We start from the raw sequence: 22156 nt of genomic DNA on the forward strand, positions 1-22156 counted from the left end.
AATTTGAAATGCTGTTTGCATTTCTTGTTGCACGTTGGTAACCTGCAGTACAGTACAGTACACACAGTACTGCTGTGTGCTTTTTCTTGTTTGATTCCCACTTGTTATACACTATTGATTACTCATCTGTAGATCATCAGTGAGGAGAAGTTTCGTCAGCTGGAAAAAATTAAGACGATTGGCTCCACGTACATGGCAGCTTCTGGCCTCAATGACTCCACCTACGACAGGGAGGGTCGCTCACACATCCTTGCTCTGGCTGACTATGCCATGAGGCTCAGAGAGCAGATGAAATACATCAACGAACACTCTTTCAACAACTTCCAGATGAAGATTGGTACCTTTGCAATGCAAGGGGAATCGGGGGAATTTCACACACACACACAAACATACATACATATAAATAACTGGCCAGGATATTAGCATAACAACAGAAGATACATTTATAAATGCAAAAATTAGGCATTTCAGCATGCACAAATTCATCACTTCCGTAATACAGATTGCATAAATGCTTGAAAACAGAGTTTCAAATCAGAGGCACTGACCGATTACTTAAAAAAATATGATGCAGTACAGTCGTGTGATTTCTTTATAAATTTTACAGGACTGAATATGGGTCCAGTGGTTGCAGGTGTAATTGGGGCCAGAAAACCACAGTATGACATCTGGGGGAACACAGTCAATGTGGCCAGCCGGATGGACAGCACCGGAGTTCCTGACTGCATCCAGGTACTGTTCAATGTTTATTCAGATACTCTACAAAGTTTATTCACAAAAGAATGCATCAGTGTGTACTATTCTGTGCAAAGGCTCTTCTTCTTGATGTTAGATTATGAAATGCTGCTTGCAAGGACAGGCAGTACCAAGGACATGTACTGTAAGTTATGGTAAATGGGGCACAGCTCTGCAACCAACACAGACTCATTCTGTGCATGTGTTATGTAATATATTCTATTCCAGGCTAAAAGCAACCTTTTTGTCACATTTTGTGAAAAATTTTAAATTTGTTAGTAAAGTACTCATATGTAACAACAAAAAAGCACCAAGCAAACAAAAAACTTAAGTATCATGACTCCACCCCTCTGCAGCCTGAATTGAGTTCCATAAATTCTTTTTGTCAGCTGATTGGACTGTCATACTCAGAATTCATGGGATTCTCAACAAGTTGCTGTACATCAGGGCTGCCCTATACACAGGTACTGTGAGTGTGAGACAGGGACAAAATCTTGAAATTTTTCCCAGTGAAAACTGGCATTCATTAGGGATATGTTTTGGTTCCTCCACTGTACAGTGCTTGCATGGACGGGTTATTTGGTATGGTTGTGGAGGCCAGCAGCTTATGTGCTTTTGTTGGTGAGGAAAGGTTTACTGACCTTGACTTTGAGGATGATCACTGTGGAATCAATAATAGTGATTACAACATTTGAGAAGCTGAGTGAGAAATCGGAGTATCTGGGTTTGGAATGGTCCTGGATCAAGGATAAGATCCCAGCTTTTAACAACTTTCTGGACTCAGCCACCAAATGTATCTGTATGTGGTGAAAGTGTCAAACTTGGAGAAACAGTTGCTTATCTCAGCAGCAATGTTCATGCCTCCCCAGGTGGAATCATGAGATTTGGATGTTAATCCGTGACTTAAGGTGACAACTGGATGTCTTTTCATATAAGGCGTCTTCAAAGTATCCTTGGGTACTGCTGCAATGACCTACTGGTTACTTAGGAAGACTGACATGGGGAGTATCACTTGCACTGTGAGGCCTCATGCAAGTTACCACCATGCTTTGCATCCATCATGCTTTATCGTGACACCTGTGACCTTCCAGGGAATAGGAAATTCCCAATATTTTTTCAAACTTTGCAGCAGTTAGATATCTTGCTGAAAGAAGGCCCAGTCGATTGATACTGACTCATTAATGTTAACTGATGTCAGTCACTGGATGATTACAGCTTATGTGTGCAGTGTTTAAAATAACCAGCATGATAAAATTCACTTGTCTAAGACATGCAGTGGACTGCAGTCAGACTCGGCTATTGAGTTACTGTGTGTATTTGAAATCAAATACCAAGCAAACACACTCACGCTTTCAAGTATTTCCTATTTCGTCGCATTCAAATGATTTGCATAACCAAATAATGTGTATTTCCAAAGACATCAGGGATGTAAATGCTTTAATTTTGAAATATATTCTCCTCTCCAAATGATGGAAACACAGCACTAGTAAACATAAAATAAATAGAAGCACATAAAATATTGGAAATATGGGTTTGACCTGTGTCTGGGTTAAACACCTGCTTTGCAGAAGTACCCTTGAGCCACATGTTAGAGCCTGATGCTCAGCATGCTACTCAGAAATGGTGCTGTAATGTCCCTGTGGAGGAGCTCAAGCTAAATTTGAATTCCCTGCAGAGGTCATTAATCTGACAGATTATTATTATCATCAAAGGGTAGTCAGCAGTACACAGTGCAGTCAGTGCCATATGTCACTCACGCCTCTGTCACAGTCATCTTGTGATCCTCACGCTCGGTTTGAGGTGCAGGAAGAACACCATTCAAGCCAAGTGGAGCAGTGAGAGTCTCTCTCTGTCACACACAAACACACACACACACACACACACAAAATTACAGAGTAGTATCTAAAATTATATTCAGAAACTGGGAAGAGCTGACATTTCCCGTTTGGTATGCCTATGTATTTTGGGTCAAGGATGAATGCTGCAAAAATGGGAAGTTGATAGGACAAATATTTTTGGAGAAATTAGCGATATTCACTAACAGTGAACAATGGATGTTGTGTTGCAATGCACCATGGGAGTTTGGGGTTTTGGGATTATAAATGTTGTTATTGAGGTTTATGTTAGTTTAACAGTGTTGTTAGTGTTATTTATTTGTTGTGTTTTTGTAGCACAATTGGTTTAGTCAGTTTAGTTAAGTGTCATGTTGCCGTTACCATGAGTGAAAAGTATATTACGCTTGATGTCTTCCGCCACAGTCTCTGTTTGTAGATGTCTAAAATTTTACACAATTTTACACAAAAAGCTCTGGCATGATTTTTGGTCTTCCGTGTAACTCCCCACAATATATTAAAAGCGGAATGGCGTGTGTGTGTGTGTGTGTGTATGCATGTGTAAACCTTTAATTATGGAGAAACTGGGGAGAGCTGAAATTTATTGTTTGGTATGCTTATGTATTTTGGGTCAAGAATGAACACCGCCAACACGGAATGTTGATAGGACAAATATTTCAAGGTAGAGAAATGATCATTTTTCTGATACCTACCCTCAAAAACAAAGGCCACGCCGCCGTAATGTGAACTGAAGGACCAATAAGGGAATTGTTAAACAGAAAGGCTATTGACGTCGGTAGATCTAATCATTTCTTATCTGGTTTTCGATACCCAACCCTAGTCAGGGCTGCGCCTTGTCACCAGTCCTGCTTGTGATATTCATGAACAGGATATCGAGGCATAGTCGGGAGGAGGAAGGTTTCCAGTTTGGTGGGCTCAGGGTCTCATCCCTGCTTTTTGCAGATGATGTGGTCGTGTTGGCTTTATCAGCCTGTGACCTCCAGCACTCACGGGGTCGGTTGGCAGCCAAGTGAGAATCGGCTGGGATGAAGATCAGCTCCTCTAAATATGAGGCCATGGTTCTCAGCAGTAAACTGACAGATCGCCCACTCCAGGTAGGGAATGAGGTCTTGCCCCAAGTGAAGGAGTTCAAGTACCTCGGGGTCTTGTTCACAAATGAGGGGACAATGGAGGGTGAGATTAGCTGGAGAATCAGCGCAGTAGGGACGGTATTGCATTCGCTCTACCATACTGTGGTGACAAAAAGGAAGCTGAGCCCAAAGACGAAGCTCTCGATTTACTGATCAATCTAAGTTACTACTCTCACCTATGGTCATGAGGGTTGGGTCATGACCGAAAGAACTAGATCGCAAGTACAAGCGGCCAATATGGGCTTCCTTAGGAGGGTGGCTGGTGTCTCCATTAGAGATAAGGTCAGAAGCTTGGTCATCCGTGAGGAGGATTAGGTGGACAGATTATAAATCCACACTGGCCTGGGAACGCCTCGGTATCCCCCAGTCAGAGGTGGTTAATGTGGCCCAGGAAAGGGAAGTTTTGGGTCCCTTGCTGGAGCTATTGCACCCACAATCCAATCCCAGATAAGCGGTTGAAGATGAGTGAGTGAGTCAGTGAGTGAGTGAGTGAGTGAGTGAGTGAGTGAGTGAGTGAGTGAGTGAGTTACTCACATGCCATTCCAGCAGGGGGCGGTAAATCATTACTCTATTAATTGCTGTCTGTATATGTGTATGCGTGCGTGTGTGCATGATTTATTTCGTAAGGTCATTGTAAGTGCATAATATAATTGTAAATACATTGAAAATACATGGATGACACAAGAAAGTGAAAACACTTATTTCCATTGTGGTCCATTTAGAAATCAAATAAAAAAAAAAAATAGAAGTAATAAAATAATAATAATAATAATAATAATAATAATAGTGTGTATATGATAGCAAAAGTCTAAACAATTTCTAAATACATTAAGACAGTAATTTAACATTAACAAATTATGTAATTTGCAGAAAATAAAAGGGTTGAGTTCATCCTCTAAAAACTGATGAGGTTTTTAGCGGTCTAAGGTCTCGATCCAAAACAATCAGTTTGGAAGTCAGCTTTTGTTACTCCTTTATTAAAAGGAGGTGATCCAGCAGTTTTAACTAACTACAAGCCAATATTAATTTTGTGCATTTTGTCAAAAATCCTTTGAGTATAAAAGAGTTTTTATACTCAAATGAACTTCTCTTAAAACTGCAATCAAATTTCAGGAAAAAGGATAGCACCATTACTGCGGCCACAAAAGTAATTAGTGATATACTTGTTGCTCTTGATAGAAAGCAGTACTGTGCTTCACTTTTTACTGATTTGTCAAAGGCTTTTGACACTGTAGACCATGTTGTTTTAAAGCATAGACGTCTTTGTTTCAGACTGTCAGATCATGTAATTTCCTGGTTCACAAATTATTTGAGTGATAGGGCTCAGTGTATTACATGTGGTCTGTGTTCTGAATTTATGAGAGTGTCCACAAGGGGGTGCCACAGGGTTGAATATTGGGCCCCCTCTTGTTCATTATGTATGTCTGAGATGCTAATATGCATTTTTATGCTGATGACACAATTATATATTGTTTTGGATTCACCCCTGCTAAAGCTGTTGAATCTCTACAGAAAGGTTTTAATGTGGTCCAGCACACACTTCTGCAGCTAAAACTGGTGCTCAATGCTGACAAGACCAAACTAATGCTGTTTGCAAACACCAAGAAGGTGCCTCAAGCTACCCCTATGGTGTCTACTCTTGAGGGGAATGTCATTGAGGTGGTTCACACGTACAGATACCTTGGTGTCTTAGTTGATGACTCCCTCACCTTCAAGCCACATGTAGACAATCTTTTGAAGAAACTTAAACTCCAATTGGACTTTTTCTCTCTAAAAAAATTTTGCTTTTCTTTTGAGGTGAAAAAGCAGCTTGTCACGGCAATATTTTCATCTATTTTAGTCTATGGAGATTTGTTGTACATGAACACTTTAGCTCAGTGTCTTAAAAAGATTGATGCTGTTTATCATGCTTCTTTGAGGTTTGTTACAAACTGTAAAGCCTTGACCCAACTGTATTCTTGAGTGGGATGGCCTTCTTTGTCCACCAGGAGGTTGGGACATTGGTATACTTTTATTTATAAGGCCAAGCTTGGGCTGCTGCCTTTTTACATTTGTAATTTGATCACACAGAGAAGTGTTAATTCTTACTCTTTGTATTCAAATGATAATTTGTTTCTCTCTGTTCCATTTGCCCACACAGAACTGAGAAAAGGGGCTTTTGTTTACTCAGCTCTGTCTACATGGAACATGTTGCAAAGCGACTGAAAATTAGCTGAACTTATTTCATTGAGCACTTTTAAGTCCAGACTGAGAGCACTTGAGATGACGTCTTTAAATTGTCTTTAAACTGTTTTTCTTAATCATACATTATTTTAAATGTGTGAATTTAATTCTAATTGTTGTGTAACTTTTGCTGCCTCTTGGCCAGGACTCCCTTGCAAAAGAGGTTTTTAAACTCAGTGGGACTTTCCTGGTTAAATAAAGGTTAAATACATTTTTTAAAAAAAGGTTCTAAAAACATTCTGGACTCACACACCATTCCAACTCATTATAGAAACTATGCATAATTTTTTACCACCCTTGAAAAATGTCAGCTAACTATTTTGTAAACACTACCCAATCTAGAGCCCGTGGATCTCCACGGGCAACACATTAGTTGTTACTATTAATATGCATATGTCGCGGACATGAACGAGCGAAGCTCTTCAGCATCTCACCATGTCATTTAGGTCCTCTGCCCCCCCCGCCTTTTTAAGCATTTATCTTTTTTTGCCTTTCAGCTGGCCTCCCCCCAATTACAGCCCTCTTAACCCTCTGCCACTTTAAGCATTTTTTTTAATGTAGATGTAAATTAATATTCAAAGTTTTCAGCTAGTTGACAGTAGGGCTGTACAATATGGCCAAATTATCATATCTCAATATTGTCATATCAGTACAATATGAAAATGGCTTCACACAAAGTGCAGCAACAGTGAAAATTAAACATTCTTAAACAAAACAGTAATAATACCACACTCATTTTGCACTCATCATAAGGTTAGGATACTGTGCCCTCCAAAAGTTTTGGAACACTTGGAATTTCACACATTTTAATGTGTTTATGCCATTTCAAATACAAGAAATACAGAAAATATAAAGAATTAAAAAATTGAAAATTATCTTCCTCAAACTTAAACTGAAATCAAATCCCTAAAACTTGAGCATCAAACCTGTAAATAATAATCAGTTTTATTGCCAGTTTTCTTTAGACAAGTCAGGGGATGGAAACATGAACAGTTCCAAGTCACTGAATATGTCTTGGACTTTATTTACATCAATTATGAAGAAATACAAAAGTTTATTTCACCAAAACATCAAATCTAGGCTTTCATCTCAAATGTACTTTCTGTCAAATTGTAGGTGAACTTTCAGGTCTTCTTTTTAAGAAAATCCTCCTCTACACCACTTCATCAGGAAGCTGGATTTTATATTTTTAATTAATTTATATCAACTTGAAGAGATTTGCTTTCAGTTTGAGTTAAGGAAGATAATTTTAGAAAAAAAATTATTTGAAATGGAATAAACAAATTAAAATGTGTGCAATACTAAGTGTTCCAATACTTTTGAGGGCAATTGAGAAACACTGAGGAGCAGCATCTTACATCTCATATATAGTGCATCAGATAAGAGAATATTTAGAGTGGAATCCTGCAAATGGTGATACAAGCATCACATTTGGCACAAATACTCCATAGACATTAACTCTTTTGAAAAACTGATTGGCCTCTTGAATTTTCAATAGGCAGCCAGGTAGGGGTCAATTGAAGAATTACACAGGGGTCAAATTAAAAGATGCTCCAATCATATAGAAAACTACACCACATTATTTGCCTGATCATAAAGATTCCAAAAAGGTATAGTTTGAACTATCTGTGACGGAATGTTATGGAGTTATGAGGTAAAAGCAGCAAGAATGGTGACAAAGGTCAGTTTTAGTTTGTACAGGGGTCAAAAGTTAAAATTGTTCCAATTTTGATTAAAAAAAAAAGAAAAAGATGCAGATTATTGGTTGAGTTAATCGGATTTTAAAAAGTAACAGTTTGCATCATGTGTCATGCTTAGTTTATGTTACAGGGTAACATATGACACATGTCATAGAATCCAATGGACATTGACCTTGTTTGACCTTTAGTTTGGAGACCAAGCATTCAGCACTGTCAAAACTGTTTAATTTATTAATCCTATTAACTCAACCAATAAGTCGCATCACTTTTGACCAAAATTAGAGCAACGCTTTACCTTTTGACCCCTGTACAAACTGAAATTGACCTTTGTCACCATTCTTAATGTTTTTACCCCAAAACTCCATAACATGCAGTCATAGATAGGGATGGGTATTGATAAGATTTTATCGATATCGATGCCATTATCGATTCTGCTTATTGATCCGATTCCTTATCGATTCCCTTATCGATACCTCTTGTGAATTTTCTGTGTACTAAGAGTAGGCTTTACAGGCTTTCTGTGTCAACAACACTTTAAATTGGTCACTGGATCCTTGATCTCTGGACATAAATAAAAATAAATAAAATCTGTAGTTTTTGTCAAAAGCATTTCCTTTCAGACATTTTGGCATGAATGTCTCTCCATACCTCTGAGCTGAGCTCAGCTGGCTGCTGCACGTCAGTGCAGGACGTCTCATTTTGGGAGGAAAAAACGTTTTGATCGATTGCAGGTTGTTTGTATTATGTTTGTCATTTGATTTAAACAGCATTTAAATCAAATGACTAGGATGCAGCAGTTTTCTAGCTTGGCAGATAGTTCTGGAGGAAATCACTGAAGAAATTAACAAATTGAAAATATGGTTTGACCGAAACAAATTGTCATTAAACTTAAATAAAACAGGGATGAAGTGGAGGTGTAAGAATCACTAGGTGTTCACAGGAAACAGTTATTTATTTCTATATGTATTTATTTATTTATTTTCATTGTTAGTTGGTTTCATCTTTTCTGTTGTGTTTTGTTTCATCTTTTTGTCTCTTTCTCTAAGGGCCCTGTCCCACTGGCGTTTAGGAGGATTTGCAGATGGAATGCGCACAAAAGTGTGCCCCTCATGGGGGCACCTCCGCAGTCGCCTTCGCTTCTGTTCCCTGTTATATCCACTTTTCTTCCTCATGTATTCGATGATCCACCAAGGGACATTTGTCATTTCCGCCCACCTTTGTTGCGGACGCTCAGCTTTTGTCTCCGCATTTCATGCGCAAATCCTCCTAAACGCCAGTGGGACAGGGCCCTAAAATTGTATTGTAGCATTATTAGTTATGAGTTATTACTATTATTGTTGTTGCTATTATTATTAATATATGAATAAAATAAATTTAAAAAAATTACAGTTTGACTCTTTTACAACAAACGCTGAGCCATGAATTATTATACAGAAAACATGCACACAAACGTACTGAGATGCGAACAGCTTAATGCTAACTTTAACATTGAAAACGCCATAGACAAGCTAACGCATTAGCATTGGTCCCGTTTTTAAGTTCTAAAATACATCAATCAGCTGTTTCAGAAGACCATAACAGGTCAGTTTAAGATAAAAAAAAGGTAAATATTACTCACAGACATATGCTCTTTGGGGTTTTAGCGGGGAAAAATTAAGATAAAGCGTAATAAAACAATGAATCAACGAAGCACCAGATCAAAGCACTGCTTCGATCTGCAAATCACTGTTTCACTGATTGGTTCAAGGTTCATAGCAAAGCCGCGCTACAGAAAAGTTAATTACAGACCCGCTGCAGGGTCCGTAATCAATGTAGAGAAATTGTCATTTTCCTGACAAACACCCCCAAAAACAATGGCCACTCTGAAGGACCAATAAGGGAATCGTTAAGCAAAAAGGTTATTGATATCGGTGGATCAAATCATTTCTTAGCGATACCCGAAAGGAACTGGTTCTTGATACAAATCCCTAGTCATAGATAGTCTAAACTATACCTTTTTGCAATCTTTATAATCAGACAGGTAACATGATGTAGTTTTCAGTTTGATTAGAGCATTTTTAAATGTTAACCCCTGTGTAATTCTTCAATTGACCCCTACCTGGCCACCTATTGAAATTCAGGTGGCCAATCATTTTTTTAAGTGTGATGTCTAAGCTGTATTTGTGCTGAATTTGATGCTGGTATCACCATTTGAAGGATTGTTTCAGTTACCTGCTGCACTAATAAGCCAACAGAGTGTGAAGCAGCTGCTGTCTGTTAGCTTAAACGTGTATGTATGTCAACACAAATTAAAGGAGAAATGCTGCTTTTAACAACCTGGACCTCATTTCTGGCATAAAATATGGTCATGTACTCACCAATATAAATTTGGTGTCATTGGAGGTCCATAGTTCAAATGACGTGTTCAGTTCAAATCTGAGGCAAACATGGTTCTTCTTCTGCTAAGGTGGATTAGAATTTTTTGTGGTACAGAGCACCAACTACTGGAGAGGATGATCCTAGTAGTCAGTGTGACTCACTAATTTCAAAATGCAGCACTTTCAACCAGATGTGAGGTGCCCTGACATGTCAATCATCTATGTCCAATCAGATTTCAGAGGAGTCCAGTGAAACCCCGGCCTCCGCTCTAGCTCCACTCATGCCAGGAAGTGTTCAACATTTGACATTTCCTGTTTCACTGTGACTGAAAATTTGGCATTTCCTGTTTGAGTATGAGCTTGCCACTGAGTTTCCGCAAGATTCCATGGGATCTCGTCTGTCAAGCCAGGAAGTGTTTGACATTTGAGCATTTCTTGTTTTACTGTGGATTTGAATTTGGCATTTCCTGTTTAGGACGCCTTGTACCATGAGCGAGCTTTGCGCCACTGCACGTCGCTTCGCTCGTAATATTAATTATTTATTTTTAGTAAATGTCAATTACAGTTAAAGACTTTTGAATCTGACCTCTGTGGCTTATCAGTTAATGCATATGTACTACATTTTTCTATTATTGGATCCACTTGGGATGCTATTTTAATGAACACACATACAGAGGGCTCACGTTCATTGAGAACGTGTCCCAGTGCACTTTGATATGTAAGTGGTGGGAAATAACAGTGCAAGACTGGGCATAGTGCACAAAAGCTTTGAGTTTACAGTGTTCATTATCATATGCACCAGTACCCGCCTGTATTAACAACAAATTGTCTGAGAGACTTGACAAATGAGTTCCTTCACCCCAGTGAGATTGATTAAATTAACGCTCAGGATTGCCTTTCAGAAGATAAGGAGCCACTGTCTCTTGGACCCCCATGAGGTCACTACTCCAGGACCAAGCTCAGGGCCACCCGCCACTATTTTCTGAGTTTAAAGGGACTGACTGTTTATCCTGTGAAAGCTTCAGTGCCTCACATGCCTGCATTCTTTCTTAGGTGACCACAGACTTGTACCATGTCCTGGCCAACAATGGTTACCAGCTGGACTGTCGAGGCCTTGTCAAGGTGAAGGGGAAGGGGGAGATGACCACTTACTTCCTGACCCGTGGTCCCCAGGGGAGCTAACGGGAGACCTGCCACGGTGTGCTCATGACACAGAGATTGCAGAGCGACTGCGCGCTGAGCTCGGCACTGAGCACCGAAGTGCCACATGAACTCTGCACGACCATCAGACGCAAACACGTCTGAAGGATGTTAGCCCCCCCACCCACCCAACCAAGCTGCTCGAGAGGTCACTAAACCCAGTTGCCTTAGGATGAAAGTTGCTATGCTTATGTTTATGAGCAATATTGGAAGAATTTCATCTGTAGTCTTTATTTATTTTCACACTGATGGATTTTATGATGATGTTGTATTAAAAAAAAAGAAAATATATAAAAAAAATAATTCAGATATGCAAGGATAACATGAAGGAGGAAAATGACCAAAGAACAAATGTTTGATGTGAAACACATTTATGTCTGGGGTTTTATTGTTGTTTTCTGTTCACAATGTAACTTATTGGTCTTTTGACAGCAAACGCCACGGTAACTTCACTGTCAGGCACTTTGGATGTTGACGTGGACAACACGCGTGCTTGCACACACATAAGCAGACATTCACGACAACCTTGGCTTTGACTTGTCTTCTTATCAGGGCCGTTTGTGTTTCGTTTTGTTTCTTTCAGCCTGCAATTGGCCACAGTGTGATCACGAGGTTCACTCGAGTCTGCAAAATGCCCAGTACGGCGTTCTCTTGTTTCAAGCCAAAACAAGAAAGTAAGTGAGAGCGGTCTGATTAGTATCACGGCACTGAGGACACGTTGCAAAGGAAGCGTGTGAGCACACTGGATGCTGGTCTTTATAATGGGGCGCGTACTGTGTCTTTTCACTGTGAGGTTTTTACGATACTGTACAACAAACACTTTCTTTGTTGCTGTTGCCAAACTGTTTGCTGTGAGACATGTTTTCTATTTTTTTTGGTGCCATGTGTCCATTCCTGATTTGTTGTCTCAGATGAACATGTTTGAAGAATTGCGCATTTTAACTGTGATTTTTTTTTCCTTTCTTTCTTTATGATTTCATTAGAACCCAAATAAGCAAAAGCCTGAAGACGTGTGTAGTGAACAAAAACTGCTTTCCTGACCATATACACGTGTCCTGTTTCCTCGATAAACTGTATGCAAGAATTATCTGTTGGTTCACGAGTATTGCCTTGAGATTATGCATTTCCAATGTCCACCTACATCCCAAACTAACTTTGCACAACAGTGCCACCATGTGGTTGTATGTGACCCCCCCCACCCCGCCCTTAAAAATGATAATCAAATCTTATAAATCAATAATGTTCTGAATGTAATGCAAAATATTATATTTTGGCCCACGATGAAACTACTGAAAAAAAAAACACTCTATACATGACCAGTTTGTGAGGGCGGAGCTGAATTATCGTACCAGAGGTCTGCTTTCTGAAAAGTGGACATGTTGTTTGATTTTTTTTTTAACTCAAATTTGAATTTCTGTCTCACTGTAAAATGCTGTCCCACTGTGAACAGTCAACTAAACGCCATTGCAATTTGTTTTCAGAAGCAGCACAGCTTAACAAATGATTAATTTAATTGATTTCTCTGTTGGATAAGAAATTAATAAATTTTTGTTTTGCATTGTGAGTGTTTATTTTATTCATGTTTATTAGTTTTTGCTGATGCTTTGCTAGTAACAGCATCCTAAAAGTACTTAAATTGTTGCTTGGAAATTATAATGCTTGATTGCTTTGCAATTTTCAATTATAGATGATTAATTTTGTGTCACTCCTCCCTGGATCACTGTCTAATCATGGTGGAGGGGTTTGTGTGCTCCAGTGATCCTGGGTGCTGTGTTGTCTATGTTATTTGGAGGATCAGCTCCTGGTAGGGCCACTTTTGGCAGCCTGGTCCAAGGTGAGAAGAAAGACAAAGGGTGATTCAGAAATGCCCTTTATAAAACCAGTGCCTCCTCCTGGAGCCAGGCCTGGGTGGGAGCTCACAGGTGAGCGCCTGGTGGTTGGATCTGCAACCATGGGGCTCAATCAGGCTCAGACTGAAAAAACATGGTGTCACCTCCATTTGGGCTCACCACCTGCAAGGAGAGTTAAAGCTCTATTGTGGTGTTCTATGGGCAGTAGATACCAACTCATTCTTCAAAAGAAACTTGTCCTACATTCCGAGGGAGGTCAGGAACATGAAATCAGAGTGGTCTATGTTCAAGGCCTCCATTTCTGAGGCGGCTGTTTTGAGCTCTGCACAGACGGTTATAGGTGCTTGTCGTGGTGGCAACCCAAGAGCCTGCTGGTGGACACCTACAATGAGGGAAGACATTAGGCTGAAGAATGAGGTCTGGTTGGCACAGAGCTCTCCAGAATCAAAGCACGGTACCAGGCTTGAAGGACTGCAGCCTTAGTGGTTGCTGAGATCTTCCTAGCAGAAGTCACTGAGGTAGTCAAAAAGCTCAGTGGCAAATCACCGGGGTGGACAAGATTCTCTGGATGTTGGGCTGTCATGACCGACACACCTATACAATGTTGCATGGAAGTCGGGGATGATGCCTCTGGATTGGCAAACTGGTGTGGTGGTCCCCATTTTTAAAAAAGGAGACCGGAAAGTGTGTTCCAGTTATAAAGGAATCACATTTCTCAATCTTCCTGGGAAAGCCTATGCCAGGGTGCGAGAGAAGACTTAGAAGAGAGAGTATGGGGAACCAGAACCACTGCAATACAGTTTCTGTACAACCAATGCTGTGTCCGTATTCTCCGCATCACACTAGACCTGATCCCAGTGGTTCTTGGGCTCTACCAAGGCTGCCCCTTGTTACCAGTCCTGTTCGTGATATGCCTGAACGGGATTTCAACGTGCAGTCAGGTACTGGAGGGTCTTCAGTTTGGTGACCTCAGAATTGCATTTGTACTTTTTACAGATGATGTGGTTCTGTTGGCCTTGTCACACTGTGACAGCCAATGCACACTAGGCAGGTTTTAGGCAGAATGTGAAGTGACTGGGGAGAGGATCAACACCTCCAAATCTGAGACCATGGTCTTTTGTCAGAAAAAGGTGGTTTGTCCCCTCTGGGTCAGGGGAGAGTTTTTGTCCCAAGTGAAGGTGTCTCCTGTCCTCACCTATGGTCGTGAACTTTGGGTAATGACTGAAAGAATAAGGTTTCAGATACAAGCTGCAACATGAGATTCCTCCATCGGGTGTCTGAGCTTACACTCAAGACAGGGTGAGAAGCTCAAATATCTGGAAGGGACTCTGAGTAGAGCCGCTACTTTTTTCACATCGAACAAAGCCAGTTTAGGCGGTTCAGGCATATGGTGAGGATGCCTTCTGATGCTCCCCTAGGGAGGACTTCCAGGTACATCCAACTGGGAGGAGGCCCCAGGGAAGACCCAGGACACGCTGGACATCTCTGGATTCTCCTACGAAGAATTAGAGGACTTGGTTGACGAGAGAGAAGTGTTGGATGAACTCCTTGGTCTACTGCCACAGCGACCTGGACCCAGATTCAAGTGGCAGAAAATGAATGAATAATTTTGTGTCAGCAGAGCTACACAATGAGTACTGTAAAAAAAACATTTTAAGCAAAAATGTGACCACTTCTATTGTCATGCTTATGTAAGAGGATGGCATATCTTCGTGGCCATGGCCAGGTTGAAATACTACATCACTTATATTTATGACCAAGTCTCATCCAGGTCAGCTAAAGTGGAATTCCTCCACTAGCCAAGCTAACAGGAACATCTTTTCAGTCTGGACTTCATCTTGTTACACGTACATAGTTTGTTTTAGTAGTTAAGCTACATCACTACATCATTCTAGGTTGTCTGCAACCTAGAAGAAAACCAGTTTGCATTTAGGGGAAGATTGGGCACAGTGGATCAGAAATGTTGTGTGGCAGCATAAACACATTATGCATAGGTTTAGGTCATTCTATTGTGGATTTAATACAGCAAGTTTTTGTTTATAAGGCTGTGCTATTTATGTCTCCCCAAGTGTAATTTAAAGGTGAATTTTTGATTCCCTGTGCCCCGGACACTAATTCACGGGGCACAGGGAATCCTAAGTATTGAACTTAGAATATAATGAAAAAACACACAATTATAAAGATTTCTTCAAAATTATTAAATATATGTTGATGCATATACAAACTATAATCAGCAAACCAGCTATGTAATGTGTGAGTGTCTTATATAGTGATGTAATGAATATTAATGCCTCCACACAGGACACCAGTAATAATGTAACAATTTTAATGCCTCCACACGGGACACCAGTAATAATGTAACAATTTTAATGCCTCCACACGGGACACCAGTAATAATGTAACAATTTTAATGCCTCCACACGGGACACCAGTAATAATGTAACATTTTTAATGCCTCCACACGGGGACACCAGTAATAATGTAATAATTTTAATGCCTCCACACGGGACACCAGTAATAATGTAATAATTTTAATGCCTCCACACGGGACACCAATAATAATGTAACAATTTAATGCCTCCACACGGGACACCAGTAATAATGTAACAATTTTAATGCCTCCACACGTAATAATGTAACAATTTTAATGCCTCCACACGGGACACCAATAATAATGTAACGAATATGGGTTAAACCTCACCCGGAGGCACCAATAATAATGTAGAAAGTAGTGATTATTTGTGATTTGAGTGGAGACACTTTGCTGTACATATATTCAGGCCTCACTACGGGGGCCCTTGATATGTAGCATTTAGTTGTAGTTAATAAGTAATTAAACTCCCAAATTGAATTAGACTGGATAGGCCCCAAAATAACGGGTCACCAAAATAATTGATTTAGGGTTCAATACTTATTATTTAAGCATTAATGGGGCACCACTTATTCTTTTTTTTTTTTTACATGGCATAAGTACCATAATTTAAACATTAATTTATCAGTCTCAAATGAATTAAGTCTCGATTTGGTTTAATCAATCTCTGATCTGAAAATCATGAATTCTTCAATACGGTTGACCAAGAGTTTCCTTCTGTACCCAAGATAAACCACAGCAGAAAATATTTACAATTTATTTACAATTTATACAAGAAATGAACATTTGACTAGCATTTTATAGACAGTGATGAAAATACATTCATTCAGGGAAACAATTTTCTTACTCACTCATGAGACGTTGGAAGAAAGAGGTGAAACTTAGTAAATTAATCTGATTGAAATTTAGTGATTAATTTTGAAGCCAATTATGAAATAGAATATTACAAATGTCTTTACAGAAAAAGGAGATGAGGAGCCACCTGTACTCATTGACAACCAGTGATGCCGGTCTAATCTGACCACTTTTTTTAGTACCGAGTAATCTAACGCGTTAATCTTTCCAAATCAGTAATCAGATTAAAGTTACTTCTCCAAGTCACTGTGCGTTACTATTATTTTTGCCTTGTGGGTCGATAGCAGCATTAAACTTGGTCTGTGGGCAGGAGGTCGGGGTTCGACTGAACTACACACTTTAAGCGAGCTGTGAGCTTTTTCGCCCACGGTTTTTTGCAGCAGCTACGACTCGTCCTCACCTCTTAAAGCACAGTGACAACAGCACACCTGCACGAGCCGCTCCGTATCTGCTCACTAAAAACAGCTGATCCTCCGCGACGCGTCAACAACTAACACTATTTTCCACTCAAATGCACCTAAACTCTCTTTCTGAGGACCACATGATGTGAAAACGCAATAAAACTTTCTTACCTGTAAATCTGGTCATGTTTTCTGCATAAATAAATGTTATCCATTTTTTTGTGCTCAAACGCCAAAGCAGGGGCGAATCCAGATGGAATGAGGGCGTGGGGCAGGGATGTGCTCCCCCCAACACCCCTAGATTAAAGGTCCAGTTTTGAAGCCTTTTTTTACTACAACTACTAATACTACTTAAAATAATAATAATTTCGACAAGTAAAATGTTTAGAGAGAATTTAAATGTTAGAAAAATGTTAGAATGAATTTAATAGTCACATTTATAAACAATGTAGATTAGAAAATGCAAGTTTTACTGTTACAGTGCTGTCAACAGTTAAATATGAGGTCAAGAAAGAGGTCTTTATTTTACTTTTATAAAACAAGTATTTATTTTCATTGAAGTCAAGAAAGGGTGACTATAAAGTGAGTTTTGGGAAAACAGGTATCATTGTCATGCTGAGATGGCAGAGGGTTGTTGTCAGCAGCTGGGGAAAGTAACTAAAAAAGTAACTAGTAATCTAACTTAGTTACTTTTCCAATTGAGTAATCAGTAAAGTAACTAAGTTACCTTTTCAAGGAGTATCAGTAATTGGATTACTTTTTCAAAGTAACTGTGGCAACACTGTTGAGAACAAACCTCCTTCATGGAGCCTGGACTGGGTCGATTAGCTGCTGTTGGACGGCTGGTTCCGTCCGTCTGTCGTCGATATCAGGCAGCGTGAGCTCACCTGGGTCGGAGGGGTTCACTCAGGGTGTCCCCGATGTGATCCCAGGGCTGGTGTCAGCTGGTTTCACCGGTTTGCTGCAGTCAGGTGTGGAATCAGCGAAGTTGTCAGCTTGCAGTGACCCAGAGGTGGAAATGGTTCTTAGTAGCTTTCAAAATGGTTGGAGCCAAATTAAAGTCTTTGTGACTTTAGAAAAACTAAAACTTAATGAGAGCGTTGAAAATTGAATGAAAAAGGAAAAGTCGCTTTTTCTGTAAATTCACTCTTAATTTGAAGAGCTCAGCTCAGAAGTTCTCTTAAAAGTTCAAAAGCTTGATGCACCTTAAAAGCGTCAGGTTAAACTTTGAGTTTGTCCCAAAGGTAAAGAATGAATGAATGCCATGTGGTAGCTTAGCTTAGCAAAGGCTCTTGGCCCAAATAAAATTAAGCGTTTGCAAGACGAGAGAAAGAGCAGAGGAAAAGCAGAGTGCTGAGCGGGGTAGAAAAGGGGAGAGAAAGACTGTTCTAACATTTAAAGGGGGACTTACGTCACTAAACTCAACCCATTTAGGGTGTGTGATCTCACAGACACTTCATGTCTTAGAGCAGGCAGAAATGAGTCAACTACTTAAACACATTCATTAATTTGAAATACTACTGGTTCTAAGGCACCCAAATGAACACATTATTACGAGACATTTAAACACATCCTTTGGATAAACAGAGTACTTCAACATCAGCATTTTAGATACAACCGAAAGGTCACACATACACATACATCAGTTACATGAGCACATCAATAAATGGAATGACTACATGCAAAGCATTTCGTTTGAATAATAAATGCAATAAATGCAATTATAAGTTTTTAGATATAAATGAGATACTGATGTAAATTCTTATATCAATCCAAAGGTCTTCTCTTTGTTTTACTCAAGATAAAAGTTAGTTGTGAAGAATCTACGTTTTATGGCCCCATCTGGTCGTAGGGGAAGGGTCCCCCTGGATGAGGAGAGGTCCTGTCTTATCTTGACCATAAAGGTTTGGGTTTCTCCTGTCCTGGAGAAGCTCAGATTCTGACGTTAAGCCATTATCATGTCATGTAGTTCACGAATTACAACCTTGTTTTTCTCTGGAAGTCAATGTTGGACCATGGGGAATGTCTCCAAAACTTATCTGAAGATCTCCAGATGGCTTAGGAATTTCTCCACTGAGGTGGAAACACAATCTCTGTCCCAGTGAGTTTTGTGGTTGAGAGAGGATTAATATATTTTATTTAATCAGGTCTAATCGAGGCCATCGTGCTACAGTGATATACTAAGTCCTTTAGAAACTATTATAAATACAACTGTCATAATTTCTGTTCAAACGTGAAAACAGTTGTTTATATGCACAAATTATAGAAATAATTCATGGAAAAATAAATGTATAAGCTTCAACAAGTAATATTTGTCATCCACTTGATACTGGGACTTAGTAAATCACTTTCTAGACTGATTCACTGTGCCCCGATTCTGTTATCTGGGCCGCTGAAGAGGAGGTACTGCTGGCCCACCACCACCAGAGGGCGCCCTGCTTGGGAGTGCGGGCTCCAAGTATGAGAGGGCGCCAGACCCAGAAGAAGTGACAGCTGTCACTCATCCTCAGCACCAGCTGTCACTCGTCATCATCATCATCACCATAAAGGCTGGACTGCAACTCCACCTCCTCGCCGAGAAATCGACTACCGAAGAGGTAATTTTCTCTGCTGACTCATATCGTTGAGTGATAATCTGAACTTCTTTTGCAGCCGTTATCCTGTGGTGTTCGTCCTTATCTGTGGGATTGGCGTTTGGTGTGACAGCGACGGCTTCGCCTCACACCCCAAACCAGATAAGTGGATTAAACAGGAGCTGCACGAGTGTGTTATTGGAGGTGGAGGTGCTCCCTCCTAACTGTGTGCAGACTGTGGATTACTGAGTGTGCGGACTCACACTCATTCATCTTGTCTTTGCTTTCTGCCAGCAGTACAGGGTCGACAGCCGAAGACAGAGGCCACCTGGGGACTTGGGACTTGGCGGCTCCGGTGTTCTTCAGACCGTTGGTGGTGGAAGCCGTGTGGGACGCGGCTTCTCTCTCATCGGGGGTCTTCTATCTTCGAGCCTGCCCACACGTCACCTGGTGTAATTGACTTTACAAATTTTGTGTATTTAGTTGGTGTGTTGTCACAACATTAAATTGTTACTTTTTGGCTTATTCATTGTCCGTTCATTTGCGCCCCCTGTTGTGGGTCCGTGCTACGACACCTTCCCAACAGATTCACTGATTCAGTAGCTGATAGTCTGGAGAAGACATTAACACATGCTCATCAGTTGGACAGGGTAGTCTTCTAACTAATAATAATTTTTTGGGCCACCTTTCCTCTGTTGTGAGAAATAAATACAAAGACACTGACATCCACAAAATTTACTTTTGATAGGAAAAAACTGACTTCACTTGCTACTTAGTTTTACCATTAATGTATCCAAAACAAAACACTAATTTATAAGGGGGGATGTCTTTATGCATAAAAATATGGCATAACTGCTGCAAATATATATGTAGTTTTGCAGATATGTGTCCCAGTTTCCCCTATCCAGGTTTTACAACCATTGTTTAAATGTAGATTTATTCAGGGGCTTTTTCCCCACCAAAATGAGGTTTGTAACTCAGAAAACATATCATATGTACCACTGACAGGACAATCAAACATTAGTTAAGTGTCTTCGGCTGCTCCTCCCTTGTTTGCACTCAGGGTCGCCACAGCAAACCAACACAGATCTGCATGTTGAATTGGCACAGGATTTACGCCGGATGTCCTTCCTGATGCAATTCCACATTACATGGAGAAATGTGGCAGGCGTTGGGCTTGAACCAGGAACCATCTGCACTGAAACCAAGTGCACTAACCACTTGGTCACCACCCCTGCTATGAAACATGACATATAAAAACTATGCGTAAGACTTTTGCTCAGTACTTTACAAATTCACACCTAAAATATGATTCAGATAGATCAATGTTTCTTCAAAAAATTAATTGCTGCACTCACAACTTATGAAATGATGATAATTTTGATCAAACAGCCTCAATTGGTTGCAATATAAATTCGAGATTGTCTACATGCTCCACCTTGTGGTGATTCTGTATCATTGCAAGGTCCACCTCAAAGTCTAACACCTCTGACCACTCCATGAAATGGTAAATGTTCAAATGTAGTGGAGGATTATCTCATTGACTCCAGTTAATTCGGGCATTTCTAAATGTAAATGCTTTAGCTGTAAGTGTGCCACAGTCACACAGGATGCCTGGGACAAATCTAAAGGAATTGCCAGCTTTGTTAGAGGCCACTGAGGACTGGTGCCGCACAGGTGCTCTTAGAGTTTCTTGGAATAAAACATGTCAGGTATAGTTTTAAAGTAGGCACACGGGAGAATCTGAGAAGTATAGTTGTGGTTCTGTGTTTAACCAAACACTGCACATTACCACGAGGTTGCTATAAAACCTGGTGGTGGCATCACCATGAAGTGTGGATGCTCCTCTGTTAGAGGTCTCCAGGGGCTGAAAGAAAAGCAAAATCAGGCAAATTCTGATGTATTCTGTCACAAATCTGTGATATGAGAGATGGTTTCCAACAAGATAGTAACACAAACATAAAGCCAACTCTTGTGTTTTTTGAGTAATGGCTTCATCTAACAGAAAAAGACTGGATGTTGTCACATCATGCTTCAACAGTTGCCTGTTGGATTCCTGATGATGTCCTGCATGAGATGCCGATATAGAAGAGGAGGATTTCTTTCCATATTGTTTTTACCTGCATGGCCTGTAAATTTCCATCCTGATCAGGAGGTCCATTTTTACTACAGGACTGATCACCTGGTAGGCCTACTGAGGACCGTTCTTGGCCTCAGCTTCTTCCACAATCTCATCCACATGCTTGTCCAACCTCTACCTTGCTGCCTTCGCAGGCAGATCCCTGGTCACCTCACTTTGGGCATTAAATATCTGCCTCAAGCTTTCTACAGCAGTAAATCTTGTTATTCTAGGTCTGTTAGCTGTGGGTCACTACAAAATATTACAATATACCGATTAGAAGTGGAACATTACAATTAAAATCAAAGCCAATAATGGTAAAAATAATAATAATAATAATATTCTTCTGAAATCCCAAATGATCCCACACAGTATTCCATTATCCATGCCATACCAATCAGCCAATTCCTGCAAATAAATAAATAAATAAATAAATAATAATAATATATATATATATATATATATATATATATATATATATATATATATATATATATATATATATATATATATATATATCTATATATATATATATATATATAAATATACAGCTGGGTCACATTTCATATCACATTTCTATCTGATGCCTTCAACTACATCATCAATTCCTTAACAGTGATCTTTAGACATTTAGAACCCAATCTTTTTATCCTAAGTGTTATTTTGTTATCTTGGTACCAAGTGTCATAATTTGTATAATTGATTGCAGAGTTGCTCATGGTACCATCCCATGTATGTTTTCAAGATAGTGAAACCTGACTTGTGAAGATCCAAACATTTTTGCTCTGC

General features: G+C 39.8%; 1 protein-coding gene across 4 annotated transcripts in view; it reads left to right on the forward strand.

The window, feature by feature from the left end:
• The window catches only part of LOC117512327 (adenylate cyclase type 6-like), a 167421-nt gene extending 154661 nt beyond the window's left edge, over positions 1-12760 (forward strand). For all 4 annotated transcript variants that reach the window (XM_034172344.1, XM_034172345.1, XM_034172347.1 and 1 more), the window contains 3 exons: positions 133-337; positions 608-732; positions 11052-12760. In XM_034172344.1, coding sequence (XP_034028235.1) covers positions 133-337; positions 608-732; positions 11052-11180 — 459 coding nt within the window. In that variant the 3' untranslated portion in view covers positions 11181-12760. The remainder of the gene's footprint in view (positions 1-132; positions 338-607; positions 733-11051) is intronic.
• The last annotated feature ends 9396 nt before the right edge of the window (positions 12761-22156 follow it).

Source organism: Thalassophryne amazonica, chromosome 6 (genome assembly GCF_902500255.1).
Source record: "Thalassophryne amazonica chromosome 6, fThaAma1.1, whole genome shotgun sequence".
Classification (NCBI taxonomy): domain Eukaryota; kingdom Metazoa; phylum Chordata; class Actinopteri; order Batrachoidiformes; family Batrachoididae; genus Thalassophryne; species Thalassophryne amazonica.